Below are 26,159 nucleotides of genomic sequence, written 5' to 3' on the forward strand. Positions count from 1 at the left end.
GGCTTCATCCTCCCCCTGATGTTTCACTTTGGGGTCTCAACGATTTGCTCTGAGGAGGCTGGGGAAATTTGCCGGTGGCTTTTGGAGTGAAACTGTAGAAGGCGAGACAACAGCTTTCCATTCATCCAAGTCTTTCAGCAAGGGTTAAAGAAAAACATGGAGCTTGTTTAAAAGGACATGCATGGTGTGCCTTTCTTGATGTGCATAATGCTGCTTTATTGAGGGTCCAAGAGGAGAGGTCTCTTCCTTGAGAGGAGGATGCTCGGAAAGATATAAGCAAGGGATATGTCAAGGTAGTAAGGTTGAAAATGAAGTGATGCAGCTCGGTAGGCTGTTCTGAGGATGCAAAACAGCTGAGAAGGTAAGCCAGAAGTCCACGTTAGCAACAGAGATACAGCGATGGGGAGATTTCAGAACATCTAGAGAACATCCAACTGGGGAAGGCGGATTTTGGAAAATTGTTTCAGTTCCAAAAAAGAAACCTCCAGGAAGGAGCTCAGCTACTGTTGGTTAAAGGATTGGATTCTGTATCTCCTATGCTGTGAAGGAGGACAAACATCTTTATGTTCTAAAAATCATACTTAATGAGTTAATTCCTCTCTGGGGAAAGAATGTCCCATGAACAATCATGCCAATACCACCATTGTCATGAACTATAAATCTCTCTCTCTCTCTCTCTCTCTCTCTCTCTGTGTAGTTAGGCATTTTCCTTCTCTACTACTACTTTTAGCACATACAAATAGGTTTTCTCCGGGGGGGTGCTTTTCAATCAGAAAAGGTTACTTAGGGAAAGAGCTGTGATCTTAAAGGAGGGCTGGAGAGAAAGATTCTGATCAGAAAGAGAATGAAAGGTGGGAATTGGAGAAATGCGAGAGCAGGAAGATTGAGAGTCACAACACTGGCGTAAGCAAAGAGAGGTCTGGAAGAGCTAATGGTGGGGGCAGAAGGAGGCAGCTGACCATGGACCCAAAGAAAATGCTGCTGGAGTGAAGGAAGGAAGGAAGGAAGGAAGGAAGGTAGGTTCAGAGATAGGAGGAATGGCCTCACCAGCCCCTCCATCACTCAGCCCTGCAAACTTGGGGATTTACTGGCAAACTCACACCTCAACATTTGTTGCAGTGCCAGAAGAATTTCAGGCTGTTTTCTCATCCCCATGTTTCCTAAATGCAGCACCTTCCCCAAGATGCCATCTTCTTCTGCCAACCAGGCATAGAGTCGGGTCCCCACAGAGATGGGGACAGGCCTAGGTTTGCCTGGGGCACAGAAAGCTGGTCCAGCTTTTCGCCAGAGGAGGGGATTTTCCCCACGCCATACAAAACTTCATCAAATGTCCCACGTGCAAAAGAGGCCACTTCCCTAATCTGAAAATCACCCCTGTGTTATTTCCCCCCCTTTGTTACTCTTTGGGTCTTTTGCCCCTTGGAAAGACCTCTGTGCTAAATAAGTAAGAAGATTTCAGACTCGCAGAATTATTAGAATTATTCTTCTCCAGCATTAGCTGCTATTGTTTTAGTTGTTGGGGGATAAAAACAAAAAGAACCCTGCAGATTAATGCTAGGGGCAAGGAGATTAAAAGATTAAAGAGGAAACGAGTACACAGTGCTGACTGAGTCGGCAATATGGCTTTCTTTCTCATCTCTTTCAGCAAGGACAGGTTTGCTTGGAGCTTTCTGCCCGAAAGTTTGGGATAAGCCTTGGGTAATGGACAAATCATTTCCACATCTCTGGGTTCCTAGAAACACACTTCCTGGAGATGGGATGGAGAATCTCTCACGAGGAGGCCCTTCCACCTCACTTCCTACAGCAGTGTTGTCCAAACGTGGCCACTTTAAGATGAGTGGACTTCAACTCCCAGAATTCCCCAGCCAGCATGGCTGGCTGGGGAATTCTGGGAGTTGAAGTCCACTCATCTTAAAGTGGCCACGTTTGGACAACACTGTCCTAAAGGGAGGCCAAACTGCCCACTAGCAAGAAAGCTTGCTTTCAGCGTGCCTCAGGTTCTGACCCACTCGGTGACTGTTCAATGGCAGCTGGGCACCAACTGTTCCTGCCTAGGGACTGGTAGAGCTGAACATCAGCAGAACCTGGGTCCTGTTGGCCAAGGGATGGGGAGGGCCCAGCAGCAGCAGCAGCAGAGAAAGTGCTGGGCTGGGGGCATACCGAAAGGACAGCGAGGACCCAGCTGAACTGCCAGACGCAATCCAAGGTGGCAGGAGCAGGATCCAGGACAGATATTGTCCCACCAACCGAACTGGTCAGGCTGAAGGCTTTTCAACTTTCGGAACCCATCTCAGGATCCATGGTAGGCCCATCTGTGGTTCCCTTGAGGGATTCTGGTTGTGAGTGCAGCCTAACTAACACACCTTCACCCATACGGGATTTGTCCTTGGCTTTTCATGGGGATACTTCTCCTGTATCCTGGGCCCAAACGTTTGGGTGAGATCTCAGCTCAGAGATTTATCTTGCTCAGCATCCTTCTCCTGGAAGGACTTTTCTCCCCAGAGAGAACCACAGCAGTGGCATCCTATTTTCTTCTCCAACAACTGGTATTCCAGAGGAATTAAAGCCTAGCTGTCACGAGAGGTAATCACGACTAACCTTAACTTCCTCCGTTAATTAGGCCAATCCTCTTTTAAAGCCCTTTAAGGATTGGTGGCCACCATTTCGTATCAGCTAAGCAAAACTGTAGCCAGGAGTCAGCTTTGAAGAGAAAACAATTAATTTTACACTCCATTGTACGTTAGAAGCAGCTGTTCACCTGGGTTGTCTTAACTACAGATTCATCTTTCCGCGCTCTTGGTTTGGTTCATAATTAGACAATAAAATGGGGTTGGGTCCCTCCAAGACAATTTAAAGTCTATTCAGCATCTACAGAAGTTGCTCACAAATGATCAGGAAAGCAGGGGGGACACGGTACGAAAGGTTGTCACAGGCCATGGAAGTTGGGTGTGGCAGGCTGAGAATGAACGCCAAAATGAAATAAAAGCGGACGTTACCCTATCATAGAGCGTAACAGGGTCCTTCCTGATCGACTGCTCTCTCTTCGGAAGTCCTGCTCAAAGAGCTGAGATGGCTGAGGCCCAGCAAATTTTAAAAAACGAAGCCAGTCTTCAGGCAGAGCACAGGGGTTTTGGCATAAGCATTACATGCCACAGGAAGAAAATCGCTGATGGCGGTTCTGGACAGCCACTGTAAGTTGGTAACGCAGCCTTCTTCATTTTGCTACTTCAGATGTGTGGGACAACAATTCCCATCATCCTCATGTTGTTCCTCCCACCCACCACATATACCCCGGAACTTTCGGGATGTACCAAACTCACACCCCCAGCCGTATCAACAGGAGCACACAGGAGTTGCGGATCAGTGCGTTTGGACGGTGGGAGGTTTGGGGTGGGGAAAGCAAAGGCGACTTGATTTAAAAGCCAAACAAACCATGATTCTCTCCACCTCTGCCTCCCAATCCTAGATGACCTGCAGGTTACCGACACCCCCCTGCTGGTGTAGACATCCCATTCAACCTTGCCCTTTCAGGGCAATGCAGCGCTTCTGCTTGCGTGCTTTACAAAATCAATGGAGTCTTTCACAAAGACCCCAGTGCCAGGGAGAAGGAGGGGCAAAAACTACAGCCTTGGCCAAAGACATCTTTTTTTATTAATCGTCAGAGCTTCCCAACTGCTCCTTCTCTGCTCTTGACCGATCAGAGTGCTTCTGCTGGGGAGGCCTCCATTTCTGCCTCACTGGCATTCCTCCTGCCAGGATTGGCCACGTGGCAAAGACGGATCTTGGCAGAAGGAGATAGCTGGTGTCAGAATCCTCGCAAGATTTAATAGTAGATTTTAGCGTTGGCTTGGTTGTTGTTTGCTTTTTACATGCTGGACGTGGGAGCAGCGGGTGGAAGATCGTTACAGCTGGCCTAGGCGCAATCCAGCAGGGGAGCGAAGAGACTTAGATGCATTCATGGCACGGGGTACTACCAGCAGCGTGAGCTACGCTGGCCAGGAACCAAGCCTCCTGGTCAAAGCTGCCTATCGCTGCACGCTCTGGAGAGCTGCTGCAGACGGACCTCACTCGTGGGTAGCGGGATGGATTTTGCAGGGCGCTGCTGACTAACAGGTCTTCTGCTCTGATCCAAGAGAACATGGATACCTGTTGATGCTAGGATGCTAGACAGCACCACCAGGTTCCCCCTGAACAGTGCCAAGTCTGAAAGGTCCTGGCGCATCTTTGAGAAATCACGGTGCCTTTACCTCTTCCTTCCCCAGGGGCTCCCTGTCCAGGCTCCCCTTGATTACACAATGATCTATCGCTGCTGCAACCGTTGGCCCGAGAGAATCAATTAATTTGCTTCTGTCAGAGAAGAGGACTGCTGCGGTTGACCTGCTGCGGTCCTGCATTCCTTCCACGCCCTCTACAGAGGCCCGCTGGTTTTATTCAGTCCCCAACTGATCAATATGGATCGTGCTGGTAATGCCTGAGAATAACCTATGGCTACTCTTGGGTGCCATTTAATAAGGTAATTGCTCATGAGAGCTCTTCTTACTATTTTTATTGGGTGGAGAGGACCATATTTCAGAGCCAGGACATTCCTTGCAGAACATCACTCTGGTTTATTAGTAATTGGGAGAGGGAGGCAGCTGGAGCACCAGGTTGGACTGTAGCAGCCACCATTTCTCTCCTGCAAGGAGATGAAGTCATCTGGGCCAAGGAAATGCATCCATGAAAATGAAGTTCCTGGAGCCCAGGAGCTCAACTCCAGGGGCCACCTTGCTTCCTCATGACCTCAGACTTGTCGAGTCTGAACAAAGATTTGCCTGTGTTTGAAGCAGCCAAAATTCAGATGAAATCTGGGGCTTCATCCATACTATTGTTAGAAAGTAGGCCACTTTAGATCACGGAAGACGTCCGAGGACTGCTGCTCTGTTTGGCAAGCCCCCCAAAATAAGTAGATGGAGAACCATCCAGGGGCAGTACTTTTATGGGGAAAAGTGAGACTTGATTGGCACCTGAGCTGACCTCCTCCTAGGCTGATAGATTCAGGATCCCCCATTGGACAGTTTGCCCAGAAATGGCCCAAAGGAGCAACCCAGCTCATTTGGCGGAAGAATAAAAGCTTGGAGAAGACAACCAAACTTGCCCCACCAGGAATCTTAAAGATCACAACCACCTTAAGAACGCAACACGGCCAATTGCTTAGGGCAGCATCTTCAGCTGCTTGGTTGAAGTCCAGACTTGAAGCTGTCCTTGGTCCTGAATCTGCCCCCTTGGCTGAACATGCCAGCAATCTCTTTAGCAGTGTTCCTCATCCTTGGCAACTTGAAGACATGTGGACTGGCTGGGGAATTCTGGGAGTTGAAGTCCACACGTCTTCAAGTTGCCAAGGTTGCCAAGGTTGAGGAACACTGCTCTTTAGGGTTGTAGGTTGGGACAGGAGACACCCTCTCGTGCCTGGAGAGGCATTCTTTCTTCCTGTTTCCCCTCTGCTGAGTTCCATCTATTAAGGGCCCTCTGCAGAACTGGTTCACCAGCACAACCAGCAAAACTGGGCTTTCCAAAACTGGCAGTTGAGGGCCGGCTGCACCTTTTTTCAGCCGTCAGCGGTGGCCTCTTGGACATCGGATAGCAATGGAAGAAGGCAGAATTCCAAGGAGAAGTCAAATTCTGACTTGATGCTCTAGAAAGAGCCAGGCTGTGGTGTTTGCCTCTAGCCTTCCCCAACATCTGGGTGATTGGGTATGGGGTCTTCCATTGTCCCCTCTCCCTGGGAGAGGTGCTCTGAAATCGATGTGGTCGAACAGTTTTGAGGAGCATCATGAGAAGCACTGCATGGATATTGGCTGAACCTCCCTGTCCGCAGCTCCACCAGTGTAGGAAACTGCTGTCCAGGCTTTCGACGCCTACACCACGATATTCTGAGCTGCCCATCTGCTGCGAACGAAGCCTATTTTCTTTTGACAGGAGGGAGGAAAAACCTAAGAGTGGTGGAGAAATATTCCCAGCACTCAAGCCTGTGATTGCTGGAAGTGGCCGAGCGGAGCTGGGCCGTGTAACGAAACGCTCCAATCTTTTTCGGCCCTCTCTTGACCTGGCTGCAGCCGCGGCATTTTAGCTGCAAGGAAAGAGGATGGAGGAAGCTCCAGAAAGGGAGGAGAGGGTTATGTTGTTCTTTTTTGAGGGGCATTTCCTTTTCTTGTGGTTTTAATTGCCTCAACCGGCCACGAGCACCATGCTCCACGCTAAGCCCAATGCGGTTGCTAAAATCTCAGCACGTTGCAGAGGGCTGTGATGCTTCCTGCTGCTAAACGTCGGGAAGCCACGAAGCGAAGCTCGGAAGGATCTCCTGGGGTTTTCAGAAAAAATAAAGGAGGGGGTGTATTTAGGCCAGACCCCGATCCGTACAGGGATAAATTGGTGGATGCAGCTCTTCTCCCTGGCGTGCAAACAAACTCCTATTTTCATGAGCAACGCACCTTTGTGTAGCAGGCACCAGAGGCAAAGCTGGTGCAGATTCAGCAGAAACCTTGCTTGGCGAGGAGGTTATTGATATAATAAAGTACGGCCTCTACTTGGGAAAGAAATGGATCTCCAGGATCCAGTTCTCATGGTTCAGAAGATCCCAGGGAAAAGCAGAGGGGAGGAGTCAGCTCCGCCAGAGCACCCTCGCCTTCTGAACCTACCCAGATGAAACCTTGCAGGTCCATGACTTACGTTCCCTCTTCCCCGTATTTAGCATCCAGGCCCCATTATCACCGATCAATATTACAGTTATTACTTAATGGGCTTAAAACTTGTCATTCTAGAGTTCCTCCAAATCTGTGCATTACATTGCAGCTAATTGCAGCCAAACTTATTTGGGGCTCTTAATGAAAATGCAAATATAGAGGCATTAATCAGACAATTACTTCTTAACCACGAGACAGGCGATGCTCAGCCTAATTAAGAGATAAACAAAGTTAATCAGGGCGCTGACAACATCAGTTAAGGGTACGTATGTGCTGTGAAAAGGAATATTACAGAATGATTGATTAAAGGGGAGCCCCCCCATCTGTTTCTTCACTGCTGCTGTATCTGCTGATTAAAGGGAGCAAAACATTCGTGTTATTTTTTATGTTATTTTAACATCTTCTGTTTGAAAGTTTAGTAATCATCCGAGAAGAAAATGCTAAAATAAAATCATCATCATTAATTTACAGAATACATCTGGGTTATAAAAAGGAATTAGACCTACATCCACAATATACTGTAGAGTTTAATGGACTGAGGCTGGCACTTTATGTAGCCTTAGGCAGATCATTATATATTCTGTTTTTCTTCCCTTGGATAAAGGTTAGAGCAAATTAAATTCTTCCTCACATATGTAATTTAAAAGCTGTGGGGCTCTGTAGGGGGGCCAGTTTAGTGTTCCCTTGGGAAAAGTTCCTGTATCCAGAAATCCAGCATGTCAAGCAGAAAGTTACATTCCCTCTGGCATCGGAGTGAGTTTATCGCGTGAGCCCAGCCACTGCTATTTGTATAATAGCTCATCATATATTTTTATCCCACTGCTGACACCACAAATTTACTTACTGGGTTAGGGTTACGCAATCAAAGCCCCACCTCTCTTTATGTGTGTTGCACACGTAAAAAAAGGATTGCAGGGTTGTAGCCGCCATGTTGACTTTTTGGACCCCTCCCTGTGGACACCCTGCACCTTATAGTTTTATCTCACTCTTGATTTTCTGATCCTAGGAAAATATCTGCCCTGTAAAGGCTGATTCGAGAGAAGAGATTCTGGGGTTTAGACTGCCTGCAAAAACCTCGTTTCAGTCCTGGAATATTTGCTGTAATAAAACACAAAGTGTTTCCCTGGATAGCTGCAAAGCCCACTTATCTTACAGCAAAGCTTTCTTACACGCTGAGCAATATTAAATAAACCGGTCCTCGTCCTTGGCAAGGACCCACGTTATTTTCGCCTTCCCTTGTGGTCTCCCTGAACTAAACAGCCCATCCTTCGCAACCTTCTGCCCACCAACCTTCAGGGTTCAGGAAAAAGAGTTTTTTGGTGAGTTGGCTTCCCAGTGAACACACAAAGACTGCAGAACATATCCTTGTTCAGGGCGGGCCTTAATCTCTCTCTACCTCTAGCGGTGAAGGTATCTGGAATAAAACAGGGGAGATCCGGGTTCAAATCCATCGGCAGCCACAGAAACCCACGGAGTGACTTTGGGCTTGTTATTTACTCTCAGCCCAGCCTACCTCACAAGGCTGTTGTTTGGGGGCGGGGGAAAGGAGGGATAGCTGCATGGCCGCTCCCGAGGAAAAGGTGGGATCTCCATCTGATAAATGAGAAAGAATGCCGTCGGAAAACAGGGCGCTTTCTGGCAGGAGGACTCTGCCTCGTGGACGTAATTTCAATATAATCAGCATAAAGCAAGATCAATATTCAAGGCCCGGTAACCCAAAAGCCTCTGTTTCCGCCTTTCTCCTCCCCACTTTTCCAATTACATTTGACATCCATCTTCGGCTGCAACACCTTTGCTTATAAAAATGCAGATGGAGTCAATAGCAGAGCCCCAGATTTACGAGGCCGGCGGCAAGCTACGCTCCCTAATGGTCGTAACTTATTTTTCGGTTTATGCTGCACACCAATCTTTTCGTATAAATCCCTTTTTTAAGAAACGCATCTATACCCCGCGATTGATTCTCCGAAGGGAGCTGAGCGATTTACAGCGGCTCGCCTCCCGGTTTGCCCATCGACAAAACGGCCCCCCGGGCCCCAGGCCGCGGTCCAAAAACTGCAGAACTGCAGGGGGGAGGGAATAGCCCGGAGGGGCTGGAAGCGGGATCGCTGCAGGGGACAGCTTTCGATCGAACCGGGATGCGCCAACGGTTACGGAACGTGGTTAGTCAGTCTTTCAAGGGGCCTCGAGTCTCCGGGTTGCCTTTGATCGAGGGGTACGATTTTTGCAAGGGGGGCCTTTGGTGGATAAGGGGTGGACCCTGCATCTCCCCCTCCTGTCCTTATCCCCAAAGTTAAGGCTGTTTGCTGAAGCTGCTTCCCACCAGCCTCTCTAAGCCCCGTGTTTTTCAACCTTGGCAACTTTAAGATGGGTGGACTTCAACTCCCAGAATTCCCCCAGCCAGCTCTGCTGGCTGGGGGAATTCTGGGAGTTGAAGTCCACCCATCTTAAAGTTGCCAAGGTTGAAAAACACTGCTCCAGCCTTTCCCCCTTCCCTAGAAAACAGAGATCACGAGCACTCCCCCTCCTTCTCCGATGGACACACACGCGTGCGCACACGTGCACACACACCCACGCAGCAGAAAACCAAACCCATTATTGGTTTTGGAGGACCCCCACTCTAAATTTTTGGCCAGGGCAATAGGCGGAGCCGATTCTGGAATGGCAATGCGTCAGTTGGACCCCAAGGCCCGCATCGCATTACCAGGCCAAGAGACCCCAGCGGTAGGAAGTCAAGGACTGTGTTCCTCCCTCGCTCGCCGGCACCCCCAAATCAGGGACAAACGGCCCCATCGCTTGGCAAACGGGGGGCGGGGAGGAAACCCTCCTCTCCAGAAGGAAACGGGCGCTGGCTGGCTTGCAAACTGAGAGCGCCTGCTCCCAACGCGGCGCAGCCCACCTGGTGCTTGGCAAGTGGGAACGAAAAGGCATTTTGCCTATGCTCAGAAGCTGCCCCTTCCTGGAGGGCTATTTCATGCTTGCTACCCTGCCCCGGCCCTCATTTACCAGATTTTTATACCACTGCCAACCCTCAGGGTCAGAGTCCCTTAGGTGAGACGGGCAGCCATACAAATTGACAAAATAAATAAAATAAAATAAAATAAAAAAAATAAAAAAAATAAAAAAATAAAAAAATAAAAAATGAAATGAAATGAAATGAAATGAAAAATAAAATAAAATAAATAAAATAAAATAAATAAATAAAATAAAATAAATAAAATAAAATAAATAAAATAAATAAAATAAATAAAATAAATAAATAAATAAGATAAAATAAATAAAATAAAATAAATAAAATAAATAAAATAAATAAAATAAATAAAATAAAATAAATAAATAAAATAAAATAAATAAATAAATAAATAAATAAGATAAAATAAATAAAATAAATAAAATAAATAAAATAAATAAATAAGATAAAATAAATAAAATAAATAAAATAAATAGAAACGATCAGTGGTGAAATAAACCAAGGATGAGGCCAGGAAAAAAAATCTATCTCGTCAAATGCAGCAGGAATTCCCTTGAAGGGGAGCGGGGGGGGGGGGAGTCTAAGCCCCTTTCTCAGTCAACATAGCCACTGTGTTCAATGGCCTCTGGAAGATCTACTTGCCAGGATGGATCTCTGCCAGAATACAGAAAAAGGTCCTGCTGCCGCCCAGCCCAGCCCAGCCCAGCCCTGCCTGTCCTCCCTTTGCACCCCAGACAGTTGGGTCCAGTCTTCGCAGCGCTGGGCTGCCGCTGCCACCTGCTGTCCATTCTGAGAAGCACAGCGAGGTCCTCTTTTCCTTCCAAAGACATTCGGCTGCAAAAAGCAGGATGTTCTTTTGACTCTGCGGAACATTTCTTGAGGACAGACGCTCAGAAAAAGCGCCGGCCCCCTCTCCGAAGCCGGCTGGTTTGCTGCGAACTGTCTCGGACTCTTGGGGAACCCCACCCCGTTTTGTGCTCCCCTTCCATTCTGTTCGGGTCAACCTCCGGCCGATTACCCTGGTTCTGCGAGATGGCCAGGCCTCTGTCCGGTTCAGGGCTTCAGGGGCCGTTTTGCTCATATGTTAATCTCAGCTGGAGAACTTCTGGCTTTACACATTCAAGGAATGAAAGGGAACTCTTTCTTACGTGATGCAGACAAACAACCAAAGGCCAAGGTGGAAGAAGCCACCCCCCGCTCCCCGCCACAAGCATTGTGATCAGTTTTGGACGCCCGGACACTAGCTGCAGAACCTCAATGACAAGTCCAAATTAAAATGAAGAAAATGGGGACGGGACTCAAATTCCAGGGGACGGCTGAAATTTTCCAAGATTTCATTTTGGGATTTTTACTGGGGTGGGGTCGGGGGCTAGAAAGGTTGCTGACATGTCAGGGAAGGAGAGACTGAAGCAACTGAGCGCCGATCGTGCACGGCTGGCTGGGGAATTCTGGGAGTTGAAGTCCACCCATCTTAAAGTCGCTGGGGTTGAGGAACCCTGGCTTAAACCATCTCTGGATTATTTCGAGGTGACCTCGGGCAAGGTCCAATCCCTGCTCCTTCTGCTCCACTTGAGGCGCGTTCTTGAAAATGGAAGAGTTAAAACAAAGCAGGAGGCAGGACCAGACTTCTCCCTACTGTTCTCTTTATTAGGTTGGAGGTGAGAAGGAGGGCGGGGAAAGGGGGCGGGAGGGTCACAAGAACATGCAGCGGAAGACCAGGCGGGTTCTTCTATTCTTGGCGACACCGTTGCCTGTTAAATAGTTGTAAACCTTTGTTTTCCTTGGTGAAGTCATTGCATGCCGAAGAGAATGCAACTGTGAAGAGAGGGGAGAAGGCAGGGGACCAGGAGGGGCACCGGGAGGGAACGCTTCGGGACCTCTAAGTGCATGCTTGAGTTACAAAGAGAGAAGGAACAACGTCGGTGCTTCAGATGTTCACCAATTATTGAGGGTGGGAAGGGGGCACGTCTTGAAATCAGCAGGAAAAGGCTACAGGTTTTGCTCTAGTTTTCTGATACAGGGACTTTCATACTGTACTTACAAAACAGTATTGGAAAAAGACAGATTTTGAGAAAACAGGATGACTTGCTCAGGGAGGACTGCTCCTCTGCGTGGGGGCTGGGGCGGGGCAGAGCAGGGCAGAAGGGCGGCAATCAGGGAAGGGGCTCTTCTTCCTCCACGTTACCCAGCCTCAACCAGCACCCACCTTCAGGGGGCACGTGAAGGAGAGTTGGCCTGTATTTGGGCTAGAGAGATGGTGGTTGCCAAGGAGTGACATGCTCCCCTATTATTATTAGGTGCTTCCTGGCACAATAACATCTACTCTCCAAAATTCGGTGGGGGATCCAAGACAAAGCAATTGTACGTCTGACCGAGAGGGAGAAAAACAGATTCTCAGATACATCTAACAGGCACATTCACTGATCTGGTTTGAGAGCTGTGCTGTGTCCCGTGGGTGCTACCCAGTCCTTAATTTCTTGTATCATGTGAAGCTATCGTGAAGTGGCTTTGCGAGGCTGTTGGGGGATGTCTGTGAAAAAGAGCACGCGTTCCCAGTATTTTGTGTTTTCTACAGAAAAATACGAGACGCCTCACAGCACCATCCCCTCGCGTGCCTGCCTGGTGATGGGCCATGTGCTGGGCCCAGCAATCAGTGGGGTGGACGCTGGGAGTCTGCTTGTTGCCACTGGCTTTCTTCTCAACAAGCACATTCCTTCAACTGCCCTGAGGGTGAAGAAGGACCAAAGGATGGGGTCCAGGAGGTCTGAGAACTTTTGGAAGAGGCAATCCTTGCGGAGGATGCTCGGCCACCCAGGACAGACAGCGCTGTTGTCTGAATGTGAAGGCGCCCTTTCTCGAGCAGTTGGGATGATTAGATTCTCCTGGACAAAGACGAGAAGAGGAAGGACGTTGTCCACCGTAACGCCCAGATATGCTGAACGAAAGGAATTGCTGGTTGCGTTTTGGTTGGGGAAGGAACACAGTTCAGGGCCTGGAGAACATCCGTGGTTCTCCACTGGTGGGAAAGCCCCTTCTGTTCCTGAACGCCCCGTTTCCCCAGTCTCTTTGAGGACTCACCTCCTCTGCCTGTCCAGGGGTCTCTATGTCCAAGGTTACGGATAAGATTGCCCTTGTCTTTAGGGAGCAGGAAACGCCAATGGATCTATCTTCCCGTCCTTCCAGAAGCCGCTCTGAGACAGAGGAACATGCCTGCTCCCGATTTGCTCTCGTCCAGAAACGACAGGCACAAGGCCAAGGAAGCATTCCAGGCCAGCCCCTCGGACATGGTCAGGTCTCAGCCAGCAGCACCCCCTGGGTCCGGCAGGAAGGCGACTCCAGCCTGGTTCAGAATTGACCTTCCAGTCCACTTCGTGGCTGAGCAGAGAGCTACCTCCTCCTTTCCCGCAGCCCAAGATAAGGTGGTGGCGATCTGCTTCCCCGCATCACTCAGGGATGAAACGTGGCTGCCTGAGAAATCTCTACGACTACAGCAAAGCTGAAAATGCTCGGATAAAGAACGGATCTCTTCCTTCTCTGATTACAGCATTGGCTTGGAAAGGCTCACACTGCCTCCCACGGTGTGGCGGGCTGCCCCTGGCTTTTCTTCTTTTAATCCGCTGCCTCCGTCCTTGAAGCGGCCAGGGAACCACAGCCATGCGTTTCCGTTAGCGCGGCTAAAAAGTGTTTTGGGTCCACCGTAAGCAGGAGAAACGGCAGTGTGGGGAAAGAGGGACCTTTTGCATGCCGACATGGGGAAGGAAGGAAGGAAGGAAGGAAGGAAGGAAGGAAGGAAGGAAGGGAGGGAGGGAGGGAGGGAGGGAGGGAGGGAGGGAGGAGAAAGGCAGGCAGGCCAACTGGAGTTTCAAGGGCACTTGGAGAACAGGTCCCTTTGGCCGAGGGGGGGAAATCAAGACAGAAAGGGCAGGGCAGATCATTTAGCTGCCGAGAAGCAGAGCCAGACTTAGGGTGCTCCGTGCTGGGCTATTGCTTGAAAACCTCAAAGCACCCGTCGTGGGAGGCCGTGAGAGGAACAGGTTACGATAAGAAAGCAGAAAGGAGTGTCGGGATGACCCTGGGCTAAGAGAGGGAGGGACGGGGGAAGAGCGCTGCTCCTGCAGAGGAGGAACCGAGCACTGGGCTTCCAAGGAGCAAGGGGGGCACGGAGGGGTTGGAAGACAAGATGGAGATCGACAGGGAGGCGGGGGGAGGAGGGGCACAGCCCCCTCAATCGCTGGCCACGTGGTTCTCGTTCTGTAAGGCGTGCCAGCGTTCGATCTTCTTATCCTTGTTTTTGAGACACTCGTACCAATGTTTCAAGCGCTCGCCTTTCGCTGTGATGCCCAGCTGGCAACTGCCTGCAGAAGAAGAGAGAAAGGGTAAGAAAGAGCGAAGAGCCATTGGCGAAGAGGGCAGCCAGCACCAGCTGCAAGGAGGACCAACTGCGCCTGGACTGTGCCACCTTACAGCCTGCCCCCACGAGGCCCCCCTTCCAGGCCTTCTATCTTAGTGAGTTGGCGAAAGGGACCATTGAAAAGATGCCCGAGGAAGAAATCTGAAAATTGGGGCAAGTTCTTAAAGGTATAATCCCACCAGCCCCCCAATACAGGCACACAGAATGAACTGCTTTCCTATAATCCCACATTGGGACAAGCACGCAGACCCCCCCCCCGATGTGTTTCTACCCTCCTCAGGGGAGCCACTCACCGATATAATCGTTGGATTTCCCAATGTCGTAATCCCACACAGATATATCCAGGGACTTCTTGGCCAGGTCGCTGTGTTTAATATCGTAGAAAAATTCCTATCCAAAATGCGAAGGGTCAAGAAGTGGAAAAGAGCTTCCAGGAGCAGAACAACACCACACCCTCACCAAAGGCGGGGGGGCTTCAGCCTTTGAAGTAGGGAACTGATTTGCTACCAGCTTCACCCTGCTTTCTTTCCCTCCCCTTGGGCATCCAAGTGCATTTTTTTTAAAGAACGGCACGTCATTTTTGAAAAAATATTTTTAAACCATTTACACCACCCCCCATCTAAAAGCAGTGACGCTGGGCGGCAAAGAGGACAAGGAGAACAGAGGTTCTCTTCTGGAGCAGGCTGGCTGGGACATCGAGGTCTGGAAAAACTTCGGGGGGCACAAGAACCTCAGCCACGCTGCTGCCTCACCTCATTAAATTCTGGGTTCAGCGTCTTCTTCTTAATCTGCGTCTTCTGCTTGGCCTTCTTCCCCATCTCAGGCTTTAAGCAGCTGCGAAGGAGAACGTATGGAAAGATCTTTCTAGAGGACAAGTCGAAAAGCAGAAAGGAGCAAAACGAAGCGAGATCGTGCAGGGGGGTGCAAAATCACCCCCCCAAATCATGGGTGATGTGGGGAGGTGACTTTGGGGGCTGTAGCCTGAGGGGAAAAAAGTGTAAGAACTTCAAGGAAAAGACCTCTGGAATAAATGGCTATCGTGCCAATATGGGTACCCACGGACGTACGACTACAACTCCCGTGAGCTCCAGAGAGCCCAAGCGCTGGCTGGAAAGGATGGGAGTGGGAATCCAAGGCTAGAGCCAATCTCGAGGGGATCGAGTGGAGGAGGCCACAGTCGGCAAAGGCGGCTTTCCCAGGGAGGTGGTGAAGGGCCCTTCCAGAAAACGGTGCAAGGGGATGAGCTTCACTCTTTCTGCCTGCAATCGACTTCTTCTCGGTCCCAAATCCATTTCTTTCCCCTTCTGGAGCTTGGCTGGCACAGGGACAGGGCTGGCAGCAGGAATGGGCTGACCCCCAACCCAGATGCCTCCTCTGCCACGCCTGCACCGGCCCAGCGTTGAACAGACTGGCCCTCTCTGCTCCCTGGGCCGAGACTGCACGCCCCCAGAAAGAACGGTGCCCTTTTCTGAGCCTGGCCAGAGAACCCCTTGAACTGCCAGGCTTCGTCCAGAAAGCGGGGCTTCCTGCTCGGCGGCAGAGGCAGCCCAGGAGTGACCTACATTTTGACAAAGGGGTCCGAGTAGCCATTGGCGTCCATGGCCGCCAGGTGGACGCAGCGCACAATGCCGACAATCAGGCCCCCTTTCTGGGTGCTGTACATGAGGGAGACCAGGATCTTTCCTCGTTCTTCCACCTCTCCTCCTTGGTCCATCTGTGGGAGACAGAAAAGGGGGGAGCACGTGTGCATTGGAGGAAAACCACTCTCCACAGAAATCATCATCCCCCCCAATGCGGGGCAGGGGAGGTCCAGCCATCAGAAGAGCACCTTAGAGCAGGGTTCCTCAACCTTGGCAACTTTAAGACGGGTGGACTTCAACTCCCAGAATTCCCCAGCCAGCCTTAGGCTGGCTGGGGAATTCTGGGAGTTGAAGTCCACCCGTCTTAAAGTTGCCAAGGTTGAGGAACCCTGCCTTAGAGCCACTTCATGAAATACCCGTCTTGTGAAATTCTGTAAACATGACGGCTGGCATCAGAGCCCCGCTCAGCAGCTGGGAGGCAGGGTACCCGGGCCAGTGGAGGGAGGAATACTGGCAATGCAGCAAAAGATCCATCGGGCCACGGGGGGGCGCACGGCACAAAGAAATCTAAGATGGCAGGAGAGACTCCGAATCTCCGTTTCTCCTAGTTAGTGAGCCCAGATTGCGCCCAGTTGCAAGAGAAATAGTCCAGGGGTCTCCAGAAAGAGAATCATACACTGACTTCAGACTCCTGCCTTGTCCAGGCCACGTTTAAAACTATGATTCTTACGGAACTGGAGAGTTGGGGTCCTAATCTCTAAAACGTGGGATTTGCTGGCTTGAGAAATGAACCCGGGGGGGATGGCGATGGGTGTCCCCTGAGCCACTGACAGGGACAAGATTGGCCATGTCTGCCTTTTGTTTTTTCTCTGATCTCTGTTTAAACCCCACTGACCCCCATCTGTTCCCCCCAACAGAACAGAAGCCCCTCCCACTTCCTGCGTCCTGTGCGGGAGACTCTTGTCCACGATCACTTCTGCCCTGACAGAGCACAAGACCTGTGATTTTTCCTGCAAAAAATCAACAGTAACTCCCGTTTCTCCATGGAAAGCCGAACTGGATCTTACTTCGTCTTCATATAACGCCATTCCTCGTGACGAGCCGGTGGTTCCCGCGCGCTTCATCTGGGAGGAGCAGAAGAGAAACAGCATCACCCAGAGGCTGCTTATAAGACAGAACCCCCAAACTCCGTATTTTCCATGCCCATCCACCCCCAATTTAATTGTTATTTAAGTTTTATCAGGGCCTCAATGTTGCTTTTTGTTTTAATTTTTTTTTTTTGCTCTGATGGTATTGTGTTTTTATTCCTGTTCGCTGCCCAGAGTTCCTCCTGGCAGATAGGCAGCCAAGCAAGCTGCGTGTCCCTTTTCTCAGATCTGAACACGCAGCAGGAAACCCCTCCTGCAATTGGCACCCACCACCATTTCCCACTTCCCCCCACTCCTTGGACCACACAGAACAGTTTGGGGAAGATGTGCCAACCAACCCCCAAGACAGAGAGAGACGGGCCTACGTACCGGGATGACCCTCTCTAGGCAAATGTTGAAGTTCTTCTTCTGGTTGGCTTTCAGCTTCTTCAGAGCCACCCTCGTCTCCCCAATGAACTCGTTGTGGCCAAATTTGTCTTCATCACACACAGAGATCCTAAAAAAGAGAACCGAGGGTCAACATACTGTACATAAACCTGCTGGTCTCTTAAGAGAGAAGCCATGCTGAGCTGGGATCTCACTTCCCCTCCAGATCAGTGTGCAAACAGAGAGAGAAAGTCCTGCAGGCTCTGAAAATACTTCAACCAGTGTTTTTTCTGACAGGGGGACTCTGGGAGTTGAAGTCCACCCATCTGAAAGTTGCCAAGTTTGAAAAACACGGCTGTAGCCGGTCTGCAGATCGCCTGGTGGAGTCTGATCAGGGTCAGATCAAGGCTATGGAGTTAAAGCTCGACGCTACCTGCCTTAAGGTCTTCCTCTGCATGTCCTCCTCTGTGATACCGTGATACACCAAGGTTTCATTCCATACGGGGTTCCGCGTGTTTCTCAACGTCTTGGTCCTCAGCTTGTTTGACTGGCAGAAACGGATGGACGTGAAAACCAGCATTTCTCTCTTCGGTCCAAAACGCGAACAGGTTAAACCTTCCTAGCGTCCAGTCGTCCCGTTTAACAGAGACTGAACTGAGCCCTGCTGGACCCTCAGAATGCCCAGGTTGCCCAGTTACCTTACTGGCCCCCGGCAACAGGTGCAGCTTCACGTAGGGATCCGCCAGCCCGTTGGAGTCCATTGGCTTCAGGCCCTGGCAGAAGAAGATTCGGCAGAGGTCAGCAAACCTCTCAAGCAGAAGAGGAAGAAGACGCAGGGGGCAGACTGGGTTATTTATTTATTTGCTTCCCTGCCACTGGTTCTAAGTGAGTAACACTCCAAACCAGTGTTTCTCAACCTTGGCCATTTTATGACGTGTGGACTTCAACTCCCAGAATTCCCCAGCCAGCATGGCTGGCTGGGGAATTCTGGGAGTTGAAGTCCACACGTCGTAAAATGGCCAAGGTTGAGAAACACTGCTCTAAACATATAAAAAAATACCCCAGGAAGCCCCAAATACCTACAAACATTTAAAAATCAAAGAAATAAACACCAACAGATACCAATGCCATCTCTGCCTTCCAATCACCGGACGTCCTCTCCCTGTGCAAGGTGGAAGTCCGAAGACAAGGAGGCGTGAGGCTGACTGAATCTTTACTGGGGGGGTTCCAGAGAGTGGGGGCAGCCCCTGAGAACAGCCATCTCTCGGGCCCTGTCAGGTGGACCATCCTGTAGGGATGGGGTTTGTAGGCATCTGAAAGTGCAGAGTTTTGCATCGCAACGTTTGAAAAAAATGCCAGAGCTGGCGAACAGCCCGTTGCCAACCGCACCGTAGTGCCACTGCTCCTTCTTGTGGTCTCTCGCTGCCCTTCCCATCCGGCTAAGCTGGCCCACATGTGGGCAAACCTTCAGAGAATCCAGGGTTTCCTCGATACAACCATGGCTGTCACGGGGGATGGTAACTGGACAGACCCCAAGGTGGAACAATATGAACCTCATTTAACTGGAATGCTGTCCTACCTTTCTGCCACTGACCGACCCTCAAAATACACATGAATAAAACAACCACGTCATTAAACCCACGTTTTAAAACACACCGTGTCCCAACTGTTACACCTCCTTTGGATGCGAAGACTTCGCAGTTCTCTGGCTTGACCTCCCTTCCAAAGCACAGGGCTTGAGGGGGAAAACGCAGACATACCTTGGCCTTAATGATGGCGCATTGCAAAGAGCTGTTTTCCTGGTCATACAAGAGGCTGAAGTCCAGTGCCCCTAGGGTAGCTGCGAGAAAGGAGAGAAGGGTCAGTTGTCTTCCCTGTTCAGCCCCAAAGACACCCCGACCAGTTTGAAAACACCAACAGTGAGGAAAACCCTGCCCTCAGCTTACATTATAAAAGGCAAGACACTTGAGGAAAGAGGGAAGAGGAGGGCAGAAGAAAAGAGCCCTTGTTTTTAAAGTGGCAGATCTTAGAACATTATCGAAAGGCCACACGGCATGCCCATTTGCGAGGGCAGAGTTGGGGTGGGCGCATGTGGGCAGCCGCTCATTAGCCCAAAGATTCACACTGGGGAAGAAAGGAAGAGGAGAAGGGAGAAAGGGAGGGTGAAGGAGCCCCTGCAACTGGGCTTGGGGCTGGAGGGGCTGAGCGAAGGGGGGTCTTGTCAGATGGACCCTGGGGAGGATCACATCGTTCAGCCGGTCAGCTCTTGATACAGATACAGCCTCTGCATCTGAACTCCAGTGCTGACCGTTCCTCCCAAGGCCTCGCTCGGCAAAAGGGTACAGCCTCCAGCAGCAGGCAGATGCCACCGGGTTCTGCCGTCCCAGATGAATAATTCAAAACTTCCAGTGCAAAGCGGGCTGTTTGGGAGGGAGGCGGGAGGGCTGTTATCTTCCACAAGGCCGAGAAATGGACTCGTTCAATCAGTGCCTCCCCCATTATTTATTTACCAGGTACTAAAAGCACTTAGTAGGTCCTGGGAAGCCAACCTGAACCTCCAAGGATCACCACCGTCAGCATCTAAAAAAGACCTTGTTTGTGGGCCAAGGTAAATCGAGCACACTATAGGAATATAATAGCGTGACAAGAGATGGCGAAGGGGGTACGGGGATCTTTGTCTTCATCCCAAAACCAGGGAACGTCAGATTCTCAAGCCAAGCCACATTTGTGTCAGAAAAGTAAGCCACTGGTCCTCAAGGTTGCCACAGAAACTTAAAAACATGGGAAGAGTGCTTGGTTAAAGCGAAGAAGGAATGGGGCTGAGAAGCAGTCAGGTTCTGGGGGTTACAGCAGAGGGCAGAAGGACAAGTAAAGACAGGCAAATCTGTCCAGTCCAAGGGTTGCACACTTTCCAAAACAAAATTACAGGAAAATTTCCATAAACTTTCATGCACTGAAATGTATTCCGGTGGATTTTACCCTTACATTCACGTTCATGCATAGTTTTACTAATGTATGGAACACTTCCTATGGAATTTTGCCTAATAATGCAACTTTTCCGGGGATGCTTGTTTTGCGGGGGGGGGGGAGGAGGTGGTGTGGTGAGGTGAGGTGCCATGCCAAAATCCTGCAAAGGCCGCAGTTCTCTGCAGAAGGCCTGCTCCTGCCTGCAATTCAGAACTGGGTAAATTTGCACAACCCAGGGAGAACAACTTCTCCTCCCTACCCCTGGGCGAGCTGACTGCGGAGAAAATAGGAAGGGGAGAAGTGCCAGCCGACACCTATCGAGTCTGCCAATTCTAGAGTCTCCCTGCGTGAGCTGCACCAGTTTCTCCCACCGGGGTTTGCCGACTGCTCCTGTCCCATAGGACCAGCAGTTCCTGGCGGCGTCTGCAAGATCCCCCTTGGCTCCTTGGGAATCCAGCCTCTGGAGAGGGTGGGTCGAATGAGCTGGGCCAGGGATAAAGACCTACTTGTCTCATCAGAGTCGTAGCTGTTGGCCTCCTCTTCGTCCTCCTCTGGAGGAGGTGGGCGGGTGGGCACAGGGGCAGCAGGCGGAGCAGCGGCTTGGCCGTAGGGAGCCACCTGGCGTGGGAGCCTCTCTGCTCCCGCTGTGGGGTACTCGGAGCCTGCCCTCTCCTCCCGGGGTGCTCCAGCAGGAACAGAGAAGCTGGGGTCCGCCTGGGAGGGAGCCATGGAAAGCGAGCCTGTGAAAGCAGAGGAGAAAATGCTGCAGAGAATTGCTGGAGTGAACACACACGGGCATAATGCACTCCCCCGCCCCACAATTTGAAGGGGGCCAAGTCAGGAAAGACACCAGGTGAGACAGCAGGTAGAAGATCAGTCTGGATTCAACATCCCGGTCGCTCTACCGCCATGCAGAAGTGATTAGAGATTGGAATGATTTTTAAAAACATCATTCTAATATTATCAGCTTTAACCTTGTGAGATAGGCTGGGCTGCGGGAACGTGACTGGCCCAAAGCTGGGGATGGGCTGACCCCTCCACCCCTTCCCCACGCGGGCCCTCCTGAGCATTAGGCACGTGGCACGAAGCACTGAACCTTGTCCTGCCCCCTGAGCAGATGGACTCTGGTGAGGAGACAGAGCGGGGTCCCTTGTGCTGGCGGCTTGGATCGAATTTGCTCGCCTGACTCCTAAGAAGGAAGAACACGAAAGAGAAGAGGTAACAGAACAGATCCAGCGGAAAGGATCTTACTGAGTCTGATAAGGGCGGGTCCCCCAAGAAGAGGACGGAGAAGGAGAGGACGGGCAGTTGGAACATTCTCAGAGGCACTCTTTCCATTGCAGAGCTTGCCAGATTTCCCCGCTGTTCGGGAAAAGCAGATCCAAACAGCCTCGTATAGTCACACAGGCACAGCGGATCCCTCCCGGCAAGATGCCTTTAAAGCAGGGTTTCTCAACATTGGAAACTTTAAGATGTGTGGACTTCAACACCCAGAATTCCCCAGCCAGCATAGCCGGCTAGGGAATTCTGGGAGTTGCAGTCCACACATCTTAAAGTTCCCACGGTTGCGAAACCCTGCTTTAAACATTTGCTGTCCAGTGCTCCTTCCGTCTGGTGCTTAATTTCCCAAAGCTAAATTCATGCCAACAGACTTGGGTGCTTCTGGCCCCACCGAGCCGAAAGGGACCCCTCGGGGACTGCTTCTTCTGTATGAGCTGCCCATCCCTGGAGTTCATGAAGACGACAGGCAAGGCTGGATCTCCCAGAAGCCCTTCGCAAAATGAGGAGCACCAGAAACGCAGGGCATGCCTTCCTTTTATGCCCACCCACCCCATCCTCTGCCAAGCCAGATGCCAGAACATTGGGCCATGCAGGGTTGTGCCAGGGAGCCTCCCCTCCAGGCTCCCAAGAGATTTTTCGTCCTTACTTTCTCTCCCTCTCTCAGCACAGCTATGCCCGGACGCAGGGCTGCCAGCGGAACAGCCGGGCTCTCGCACGTACGTACGTTCTTACACAAACGCCTTCGTTTTCCTTCGCCTGCCCACTCACCTCCAGGGCTTCGAGTGACCTCACTTTCAGCAGGATAATCCTGGCTCGGCCGGGCGTCTCTGGCGTATTCGCTGCCGCTCGGTGCCATCCTGGCCTCGGAAGCTTTGCGGTGAAGCGGCGGGTAATTTCCCCGATTCGAAGCTGATGCTGCTGGCTCAGCGAAGAAAGGGAGAGAGAAAATGAAACAGCCACGAACCTCCAGGTACCCTTGCAGTTTTCCGCAATTGCTCCCTCAAATAAACCGGGGACAGGGACAACCAGGGGTGTGACACATGTGAAAAAGAGCAGGGCTTTGACTGCGTGATTGTAGCCACCATCTTGACTTTTCTGACCCCCCGAGGATACCGCTGCACAGCCCTGATACCGACTTCCTGTAAGCGGGACCTGCAACAAAACATTGCAGTGCAGAGGGAAGGACGCACCATTACAGCCCCCCTCCTCCCCACCCGCCTTTTTCCTATGATCTCATCCCTGAGCCGTTGAGCACCAAGGAAGAAAGTAACGTCAACGTTTTGCAACGGATTCTGGCTTTCATTCCTCCCAGGTCGAGCCCAGCCAAGACTCTTCCGGCCTGTCTGGGATGGAAAAGAGGATTTTTCTTCTATTTTTCCCAGGAAAATGGAAGCTTGGCTCTCTTCCTCCCACCCACCCACCCACCCCATTTTGGCTGCCTGGATCAGCTGTTGTAGGGAGCGAGCTAATGAGCGTTCGACAGCGTCAATCAGCCAGCCCAGCCTGGCGTTCCTGGGGGACTGGCAATTCCAGGCAATTGACAGAGTAATTCAGATTTTAATCATGGGACAATCACTCAAGATTAACTCCTCCGGATGAGCAGCTGACAACCGCGGCGTTGAGGAGGGGGCACCCAAGGCCGGGCCGGGCTGCTGGGCACTCTCTGGGCAACGAGCAGCGGGACAGAGCGGATATCCAGAAGCTGCAGAACCGTTTGGGGAGGCGGGAGGGTGGGTGTCCGGCTGGAGCACACCGAAACCGGTCCAAAAAACGAATCCCCAGAAAGGCAAGGAACAGAAACCTTACCGTAAAACCCTTGTTCGGCCGAGGGAGCAGCTGCGCCTTGGTCTTGGGGAGAAAAAGGAGATCAGGTCACTGAAGCAGGAAATGGGTGGATGATTACCCGTTTAATTTTCTTTTATTTGTGAATTTATCAACCGCTCCAGTCAGGGCAAGTCTAGAGATGCCAAAAAGATGCTACCAAATAGAGGAGGACAGAGGTGCCTTTTGAACCCTTCGGCAACCAAGGCGGAGCAGGCGTTATTACGGGGCGCCAAAATTTGCTTCCAAAGACACCTCTGGTTTCTGAGACACCCCCCCCAAAAAACCCTATTCTCTGGGGATAGGTTACAGAGCGTGATCTATTTGCCAGCCTCCCAGGGGGCACCTCGCTGGGTGGACGGCTCTGTTCAGCTCATGGTGACAAAGCTGAGCCCCGCGTCCTCCGAAAGGCGAAGGGGATTTGACGCCAGGGCGGCCGGCTTCTGGCTGCTCTCTTCGCCTTCTGCCTCTCCATCCACACTCTCTCTTAATTGCTAAAAGGGTACCCAGACCTTTAAAAAGGACGGCAAGTTCAGTAGAAGGAAGCAGAGCCGCCCCTTCACCTGCCAACAGTGGATATGCAAGTTGCTCCCAGGCCCCCCTATCAGACCAGACCAGACCTCTTCCAAATAAAAATAAATTCTCTCGTCTACGCTATGGGCGCAGCTTACGCTGCCCATTCCTTAAAGGTGGAGACGTTTCTGAGAGAGAAAGGGTGAGGGGGTGGATTACGCTGGCATGAATTCCTCTCCACCGCAACCCGTCCCAAGCCCGGCTGCAAAACCGTCAGGCTCACCGTGGGACTGCTGGCGAGGATACGGTGCCAGCTCCTGTGCGGGCAGCGCTGGTCTGCTGGGGGCCGGCTGGGGCTTCTCCTTGCTGATGGGCATAGGCTGGGGAAGCGTCTGCTTGGGCAAGCCCTTGAAGAACCACGCGCCAGAGCGCTTCCATACCTGGACAGCCGAGAGGAGGGAGCCCGGATGGAAGGGATGCGATCAAGGAGGGGACAACCCTCAACTTGTGCGGGCCGCTTCCGGGGCCTCAAAGGACCTTCGGACCCCTGCACTGCCCTTCAAAAGGTGCTGTGCTGAGCTCTAATTCTTTTACAAACTCTGCAGGCGTTCCCTGCGTGGCCTGGAAGCGGGTATTTCTCCTCTGGCCCCCTCCTCCAGGCCCCAGGCCCCCCATAGCTCAAGGGCAGCCTTCAGCCTGAAAAGGGGTGCCCGCTGCTGGATTAGAGGAGGAAGGCAGGCGGAAGGCACGAGCTGTTCCCCATAGCTCAGCTCCTGCTTTGCCTCCCAAAGGGCGCAGATTCCCAACTTTCCCAAAAGGTGGAAAATCTGCGCCTGGCTTAGGGGGCGGGAGGCGTATCAGCGGCACGGTGCATTTCCGGCCTGACCTCTCTTTGTTCGATGCAAATCTTGCACAACCAGATGGAGTGGGGGCGATTGTTGGTGGTCTGGGTCCCGCATTTGGTGCAGACGTTCTGCAAGGGAACAGAAGGATCCGAAGACAGTGGCTGTCCTGAACAGAGAGCCCTGCCCGTCCCCCCGCACGCCCCCCACAGGTTGCACTGGAAAGGGCACCGTGTCCCCAGAGTGGCGTGTCCAGAGGAGAGCTTCACTACTCACGCACGCAACGGAGACGCCACCGGCCGCCTCCCGTTCCGTTCAGACTGATGGAAAAATAAGTTTTAAAAAACGCAGGGAATGCAGAAAAGAAGGAATCTCGCCCTCGGCCGAGAGCGGAGTCTCTGCGTGGGAGCTGACGCCAAAGGCAAGGCCCCTTCGGCAGCCAATGCAACCTGTGCAGGTGGGCAAGAAAGGCCGCGGGGGAGACGGAGGGCCCCCCTCACCTTTCTGCAGTCTTCGCACACCACGCAGGCGGAGCCCGGGCGGCCCAGCTGTTCCCCGCACAGGATGCAGCGGTTCACTCCGTCGCCCACCCTGTTCCGGCGCATGTCCTCTAGATGGTTCATGAGGCGCCTAAACGGAGGGACACCGCGTGAGACCCAGAGACCCCCAGCCTGGAGTTAAGACATCGCGGCCGTCTGCTGGCAAGTGAGGCGTGGGCAGATACCCCTGCCAGGCGCTTCAAGGGGGATGAGAGGATGCCCCAGTTTCCAAGGCAAGCTGAGCCGGGGGAAAGTAAAGGAGGGGCGGGCACAGATTCAGCGAGACAGAGAAAGGTCTTGATGGCGTTTTATAGAGTCCATGTGGAAATTCCCAGTGCCGTTTGCCAATGCTGTCTGCTTAAAGCAGTGTTTCTCAACCTGGGCAACTTTAAGACCGGTGGACTTCAACTTCGAGGAACACTGGCTTAAAGTCTCAGCAGTTACAACCAGCAAGGAAGGCCAGCTCAACTTAGGCGACAGACTTGTGATATTCCGTTCAGCAGCCAACCTCACACGCCCCGGACAGCTGAGCAAAGCAAGACCCCTCTTCCACGGCACTGACCCCACTGCTTAGCAGCAGGGAATGTGAGGAGGGGTGGTGGGATGGGCAGGAGGCTGGGCTCAACACCCCCTCCCCACGCAGCAAGGTCTGAATCCGGCCTGGGACGGGGGCTGCCTGAAATCCGAGAGAGACAAAAACAGCGTGTGCAGTAAAACATCATGTATTATTTATTCTCTTCCAAGGAGAGGGAGCTGTCAGCCACAGGGATTTTTCAGAACATCGGTCCCACAGGAAATTTCATAGCCGCCCCGTGTGGGGTGACCCAGATCTCACCGAGCCAGCGCAGAATTTTAGAGGCATCATTATGGGGCAGGAAGCCCAATGCTTCTTTGGGAGGGCGACCGGTCTGGCCCATTTTCCAACTTTGTGAGAAGTATAACCGATAAATCAGAGGGCCTCTAAACAGGCACCTGTTTGTTTTTTTTTTAAATTAGCTTTACCG

General features: G+C 51.6%; 1 protein-coding gene across 7 annotated transcripts in view; it reads right to left on the bottom strand.

The window, feature by feature from the left end:
- Positions 1-11,313: 11,313 nt before the first annotated feature.
- RPH3A (rabphilin 3A) overlaps positions 11,314-26,159 on the bottom strand; it is a 50,942-nt gene continuing 36,096 nt past the window's right edge. For 4 of the 7 annotated variants that reach the window (XM_088135111.1, XM_025170057.2, XM_088135115.1 and 1 more), the window contains 16 exons: positions 25,117-25,246; positions 24,661-24,747; positions 24,058-24,214; positions 23,247-23,288; positions 22,209-22,358; positions 21,256-21,348; positions 20,666-20,899; positions 18,953-19,032; positions 17,891-17,965; positions 17,630-17,739; positions 17,196-17,322; positions 16,746-16,802; positions 15,661-15,812; positions 14,851-14,932; positions 14,392-14,488; positions 11,314-14,042 (listed from right to left, as the gene is read on the bottom strand). In XM_088135111.1, coding sequence (XP_087991237.1) covers positions 13,912-14,042; positions 14,392-14,488; positions 14,851-14,932; positions 15,661-15,812; positions 16,746-16,802; positions 17,196-17,322; positions 17,630-17,739; positions 17,891-17,965; positions 18,953-19,032; positions 20,666-20,899; positions 21,256-21,348; positions 22,209-22,358; positions 23,247-23,288; positions 24,058-24,214; positions 24,661-24,747; positions 25,117-25,246 — 1,804 coding nt within the window. In that variant the 3' untranslated portion in view covers positions 11,314-13,911. The remainder of the gene's footprint in view (positions 14,043-14,391; positions 14,489-14,850; positions 14,933-15,660; positions 15,813-16,745; positions 16,803-17,195; positions 17,323-17,629; positions 17,740-17,890; positions 17,966-18,952; positions 19,033-20,665; positions 20,900-21,255; positions 21,349-22,208; positions 22,359-23,246; positions 23,289-24,057; positions 24,215-24,660; positions 24,748-25,116; positions 25,247-26,159) is intronic. The other 3 variants (XR_015795134.1, XM_088135112.1, XM_088135113.1) reach the window with 3 other exon arrangements.

Source organism: Python bivittatus, unplaced genomic scaffold, assembly GCF_059951505.1.
Source record: "Python bivittatus isolate LINGU-HERP-01145 unplaced genomic scaffold, Pbiv_v1 ctg000100_np1212, whole genome shotgun sequence".
Classification (NCBI taxonomy): domain Eukaryota; kingdom Metazoa; phylum Chordata; class Lepidosauria; order Squamata; family Pythonidae; genus Python; species Python bivittatus.